This window comes from Lupinus angustifolius, chromosome LG16 (genome assembly GCF_001865875.1).
Source record: "Lupinus angustifolius cultivar Tanjil chromosome LG16, LupAngTanjil_v1.0, whole genome shotgun sequence".
NCBI lineage: Eukaryota > Viridiplantae > Streptophyta > Magnoliopsida > Fabales > Fabaceae > Lupinus > Lupinus angustifolius.
In genome coordinates, this window is record NC_032024.1 from 18,676,509 (window position 1) to 18,682,595 (window position 6,087).

The 6,087-nt window shown below is 38.1% G+C and overlaps 2 protein-coding genes across 2 annotated transcripts; one reads left to right on the forward strand and one right to left on the reverse strand.

Moving 5' to 3' along the window:
• LOC109330176 lies at nucleotides 1-3,726 on the forward strand. The gene is made up of 7 exons (XM_019564242.1): nucleotides 1-418; nucleotides 509-669; nucleotides 1,189-1,400; nucleotides 1,763-2,017; nucleotides 2,128-2,214; nucleotides 2,753-2,925; nucleotides 3,386-3,726. Exons 1-7 carry the CDS (start codon nucleotides 93-95, stop codon nucleotides 3,495-3,497), a joined length of 1,326 nt encoding a protein of 441 aa, XP_019419787.1. The 5' UTR covers nucleotides 1-92; the 3' UTR covers nucleotides 3,498-3,726.
• LOC109329103 (spermidine coumaroyl-CoA acyltransferase-like) lies at nucleotides 3,982-5,674 on the reverse strand. Its single transcript, XM_019562771.1, has 2 exons — nucleotides 4,255-5,674; nucleotides 3,982-4,141 (listed from the first exon to the last, which is right to left on the reverse strand). Exons 1-2 carry the CDS (start codon nucleotides 5,622-5,624, stop codon nucleotides 4,093-4,095), a joined length of 1,419 nt encoding a protein of 472 aa, XP_019418316.1. The 5' UTR covers nucleotides 5,625-5,674; the 3' UTR covers nucleotides 3,982-4,092.

The following is a 6,087-nucleotide window of genomic DNA, read 5'->3' on the forward strand; positions in this document are numbered from 1 at the left end:
TCCTAATTTCCTCCTTCCTCTCCTCCTCTTCCAAAACCCAAACCCTCACTCTCTCTTAATCACTGCGATTCATACAAAAAAAGAAGACAAAAATGTTGTGCTTTCTTCTAAGAAGCGCAGCATCTAGCTCCAAAACCAAACCATGGAAAACAAGCGTAACTGCAATATCTTCTCTCAATTACTCTTCTAAGGTCCCTTTCAAACCCGATCCAAAGAAACCCACCTCCGTAATAACCTCCTCCTCCGCCCCTTCCGCCGCCGACACCCTCTTCGATGAACAAGAACGCATGCGCCGCCTCGCCGCCGATGAGAAGGACCCATCTCTTGATGTGGGCCCCAATGGCCGCCCACTCTTCACTTCTGCCACTTCCTTGTCCCAGTTCACTCGCCGCGATACCTGCTCCTATTTCAAGCTCACGTAACTTTATTTCTCTTGTTTGTCATTTCGTCGAACACCTTGTGTGGAACCTCGATGGTGATTCTTTTTGGTTTTTTTGTGTGGTTTCAGGAATGAAGCGTTGAATGCGGTGCTTCCTGAGGGATTGCCTACGGGGATGGTGAAGGAGTTTGAGGATTCCAAGCGAACTGCATTGCTTGTTCGCCAGAGCTTCTTGGACCTTCGTGATAACTTTCGTCGTGTCGTTGATCCCACAATTTGGTCTTCTACTGGTAAAATATGTTTTTTATGTTGTTTTTAATGTGCCCCAGATGCTAGTTTTGTGTTGAATTGATGTTGTGTTTGATTTTGGGTGTTTCACAATGCATTTCTCACAATATTTTGAAAATAGAACTGCTAGGGTTTTCGAGTTATGGCTTATGAATAGTTTGGTTTAAGAGGAAACTACACTAACCTTCCTTGAAGTTTAGCTTAATTACCCCGGTTACCACTTTTGTTTCATAAGTTACACTCACCGAATATTTAGGGATATAGGTCATTTTATTTTCAGTATCACCCTTTAGGTCCTGGTAAGTGTATCGATAGTTGATATTTTGTCTGTGACATAAAACTATGTTGGGTATAACTAAGCTAAAGCTTAAGGGAAGTCAGTGTGATTTCCCCTTGATTTAACCAGCTAAAGTTGAAGTTTAACTCGGGTTAAACAGTTTAACTGGCTAGTCTGGTCCAGATTGTCAAACATTGATTTGTTAGTCTAAATGTTATGCATGTGAGTTTTTTTCCTTATTCAGGGGTCAAAGTTAGAAAGCAAGTTGTGTTAGATGGTCCTGTTAGCTGTGGGAAGAGCATTGCACTTGCAATGCTGGTGCAATGGGCTAGAGAAGAAGGTTGGCTGGTTTTCTATGTTCCCAGAGGCAAGGAATGGACTCAGGGAGGATTTTTCTATAAGCATCCGCTAACAGGTCTATGGGACACACCTGTCCAGGCTGAAAATGTGCTCAAGGTAAGAATGCTATTTTCACTTTTATTCAGTTTTACTTTCACATTGCTCTCTCCGGTTCTTAACAATGGCAGAAGAGAACAGAGCGCAACAATATGAACTGGTGTACTGCAGTTATCAGCCCCTATACATGTAGCCAGGTAGCCAGACTGATAGGTTTTTACTAAAGAAAAATCAAAATTGAGCTAGAATAAAAGAAGTAAAATGGGGAAAAATTGTTATCCTAGTTAATTTTTAATGTGATTTTTTCTACTTCTTTTCTGCTTATTACTGATGATTATGATTAGCACTTAGTATTTTCTGTCATTGTATCACAGACATTTTACACAGTCTGAGTTTGAATTTTATTTGTCATTTGTTTCCAGGATTTTTTGAAGTATAATGAGTCCTTCTTAAAGCAACTGCCATGCCAAATACTTGATCCGATCCCACTGGGTGAGGGTGCTGGTGTTGGATGGTTGAAAGATGCTGATTCCTTGGCGATTTCTGAAGGTACAACGTTATATGAGCTGGTGAAGACTGGAATTGAACAAACACATGCAGCTGTTGCAGTGGTAGTTCGTTTGAGGAAAGAATTATCACTTGTTAAAGACATACCTGTACTTTTTGCAATTGATCAAGTGAGCAGCATATTCCTTGTTCTTATGTTGATCTTCATTAATTATTTGTTTGCAAAATGTGGTTATGCAATATTTTGATTTACTTTTTTGTTTTGTTTGCCTGTTTCCAGTACAATAACTGGTTTACATTCAGTGAGTATGAAGAGCCAGTTACAATTCGTTCTTGTCGGCCAATACATGCTAGAGAACTTACACTGGTTAGTACTTTGCTTCATTATATTCTTGAACAATGTTAGAAATGCACCCCTTTAGGGATTATAATAATTAATAACCAGTTTGCCTGCTTCTGAATTTTTATACTACATTTTCATGCATTCTAGTTTTGTTGCTGTAAATTTGCTTCTTTGGAAATGTAGGTCATTATCCTTTTACTGGGCTGAGAAAGAGAGCTTCAATGTCTAGCATATATATTCATCCTCCTCAATATTACTTGTGCGGACAATTTGGCTTTTGTGCAAATTATTGTGTCATATGTGTGAGGTAGCTGAGTTCTCAAGTTAGTTACTGGTTTGGGAAGGGGATGCACATGCATGGGGGTCTATGGGTGAGTCATTAGGCATGTAGTTGTAGTTGTGGCATTTTGTTGGGCTGGGGTTCTTGCATTTCAGAAGGAGCTTTTTTCTATAGGATTACAAGGGAGATCCTCTTGTAATGTTTCCTTTTCATTGAATAAGGCACACTTTCTTATATTTTATTTCTCTGGTTCCTAACTATATCCTTCCTTCTCTGCTGTAGGTGAATGCTTTTCGGCCAATGAAGCATGATGATATGATGGTAGGTGCCTTTTCTCATTCAACAGCTGTAGGAAAGCTTAGAAAAGACTTACCAGATGTTCCAGTAGATGCTCGCATAACTTTTCCTCGATACAGTTTAGATGAAGCTGAGACTGTTTCCCATTATTATTTAAGGTATGCCTACACCCTCGTTATGCTTGTCAAGTTGATAACATTGCTTATGGTTGGACATTCCCGTATCCAGTTTAACAACTTCTGTCAACAATTTAATCAGAATAGAAACATACATATTGGATATTTTGTTGGTTCTTCAGCATTTGATTTATTGATTAATGACCTGGTGTATTTAAATTTTTCTAATCCTTGAGACGCTTTTATTGTCATTCATCTTTTGATCACATGCATCTTCTCATTCTTTTGTATTTAGTATATCGACGTCCTTTTTCTGATTATGTTTATACTATCATACTATCATCCATTTGTTATTGTTGGCGGAACACTCTTCTTAGCATATATCATTTGAGAAAAGAATATTGCTTTGCCTTGTCAGAGTTGATAATTGAATTCAAACAAACTCCATGGCCTAACAGTTGTGTTTCGGATTCTGAGTTTGTTGCATCTTCATTTCTGACAGGCAAAGGCTTATCAATCGTGAAGTGTTCTCCGAAGAAAATTGGAAGAAAATATACTTTCTGTCCAATGGAAATGGAACAGAGATGAGGGGGTTACTTCCTTTCATGAGATGACAGACACAAGATGCACTATTTATTTTCAAAGGACAATGTTCTAGTACTGTTACCAATAATGATATTGATGTTAACTATTTTGTTTTGAACTATTCATCATAGTATACGGTGAGATTATTACTTGCTTGATCTTAATTAACATTGAGAATTGTTGTTCAAGGCATTGTACGTACCACTATGTATATTAATTTGCAGCTTGTAGTTTTAGAATTGGTATTAATTTTCATTTGAGTTGTCAGTACCATCATTTTTCTTATATTTTGTTTCAGGAAAATGAGATTTTTTTGGTACTAGGTATCCTCTCAATCTTTGTTTAAGGAACTAATCTCTTTTGGGTGCGTGATTGCCCCTCCCAACAAGTGTGGTTCATAAGAATCGAACCCTTTACCTTTTGGTTATCTTGGGGGTTTAGCGGAGCCTTACACCAATCACTAGACTAACGTCTTGTTAGTAATGTGATTCTTATTTATGATTAACAGAAGTGAGACAATTACAGCCATATAATGTTTTATGGTGACTTTTATTTTTAGAAAACAAAATTTGTAATGAAAGTGCAGAAAGATTACAATCTACTAGGATATGGCTCATGACTGGTTTAAAAGTAACAGCAATAATTAGCATAATGCAGTAAAAATCCGTAGCAACTCAATCTTAGGTTTGAAGAAAAGATGAAAGGAAAGGAGTTCTTCAAAAGGAAAATACAAATGTGTCATTTTATGGAACTGCCATTTTTTAACTAGGTGCTTCCCTCATCAACTCCCAATCTTTCATAACCTTGAGGGCCTCCATCTCTTCCCTGAACTTGGGCATGGATGCTTTGGGAAGGGTTACAAATACCCTAACTCCTCCTTTCATTGAAGGATCCAAGTTACTAGGAGGCAAAAAAATACACAAATCAACGTATCCAAACATGTTCCATGGGACTGGTACTATATTCACTGAAGCCTTCCATCCAAAATCCACTTCTTCCAATAAACCCAATTGCCTCCAATCTGTTAATATCAGTGATGCACCTGTACTTTCAATCCTAATGTTATATTTCCTCATTGTCTCCAACATATTAATTGAGTGTCTGATATATTCATTCTTAAAAGCAAGTTTTTTGCTCTCTGTAATGAGTTTTGCAACATATGAGAGTGGTCTTTCATTCAGTTCCTTCACTGTTAGAACTACATTTGCAGCCACAAAAGCATTCCCATAGTACCCTTCAGGCAATGGTTGATCCAATAGGCTTCTCACTCCAACTGCTACAGAGAACAATGTTTGCCCCTCAGAACTCAATTCCGAAGCTCTAGCTTTTGATCTCCATACATAAGCACCAAGTGTTTCAAGAGTTGTGAAGCTATCCTTCACACTCTTATCACCTTCCTTCATCAGCCTCATTTTGAGTCTTTGAATTATCTGACCATTCAAGTTAAAGCATTCATGTGAAATCTCTGTAGTTGGCCAAAATGGTGAAACTGCCTTCAAAGTTTCATCCATGGGAAGTTTGAGTGGTTCCTTAAGGATTGTCCCTACTAGTTTCTCCCTTTCCCACACAGGTTTCACACTTGGCTCGCATTTTCCGCTGGCGAGTTCAGCCAGGGCTCGGAAGAATTGGGCAGCACCAAATCCATCACAAACAGCATGTGACAATCCCAAACCAAATGTGAAGCCCCCACAGAGAAACTTGGTCACCTTGAAAACCAAGGCATGTTCACTAGTTTCATCTTGAGAAGGATTATCAAAGAACAACTTCTGTGAAGTTGGAACATGACTCCCTTCAAGATAATGAAGAGAAGAGAGTTCACAATTAGCACTTGCCTCCAAGAATGGTACTCCATCACCATTGCAGTTGATTCTAAGTTTTCCATCATCATGTGTTATTAACTTCCCTGCAAGAGGATAATAGTAAACCAAAGCCTTTGAGAGTGCTTCTTTTATCACATGCGCAGGGTCTAGTTGATGTTGGCCATTTGGGTAATCAAGATTTGCTTTGTATACATAAATGGTGTGGCATAGAATGTTCAGACCAGGGTTATTGTCAAAGGTGGACAGAGAAAGAGTAACAGAAGGTGTGGGTTTGGAGGGTTTAACAATCACAACATCCTTCATATGAAGGGAGAAGAGAGTTTTCTGATTAGCCATGGAAAAAGATGGATAGAGAATGAAGTTGTGAGAATCTATATATGAGTATAGCTGTAGTGTGAGATGGGATGGTTTGTTCTCATATATAGAACTTCATAGTGCAACTCATTGTTACTGAATATGGGGTGGTTGTGTTGTTCATTTTGATATGAGCTTCATCAATTTACACCATTGTCACTTTATTTAAGATAAAGGTGAATGACATGACCCCATATCTAGCGAGTTAGACTCGACTCTACTAATGGAGATGTCATTATTGGAACATGATGACAACAATTATGTCGGAAACGAACGTGTAATCAAATATTAAAAGAGGATATAGAGAAGAGAGAATAACACAAAATTTTAGTTAATGAGGTTCGGCCAATTTGTACATATGTATTCAAGAGCGTTGAACAACTATCATTGTGTAGTAGAGTATAATGATTTGCATTTGTAAATATTGTTGTTGTACAATTAGGTT

Excerpts from the sequence above, each read along its gene's own strand:
- LOC109330176 (XM_019564242.1), top strand. The coding sequence starts at position 93 with ATGTTGTGCTTTCTTCTAAGAAGCGCAGCATCTAGCTCCAAAACCAAA. Across the intron at positions 670-1,188 it reads CACAATTTGGTCTTCTACTG|GGGTCAAAGTTAGAAAGCAA; the intron begins GTAAAATATGTT and ends TTCCTTATTCAG. Across the intron at positions 2,926-3,385 it reads GTTTCCCATTATTATTTAAG|GCAAAGGCTTATCAATCGTG; the intron begins GTATGCCTACAC and ends CATTTCTGACAG.
- LOC109329103 (XM_019562771.1), bottom strand. The coding sequence starts at position 5,624 with ATGGCTAATCAGAAAACTCTCTTCTCCCTTCATATGAAGGATGTTGTG. Across the intron at positions 4,142-4,254 it reads AAGGTTATGAAAGATTGGGA|TTGCTACGGATTTTTACTGC; the intron begins GTTGATGAGGGA and ends CCTAAGATTGAG.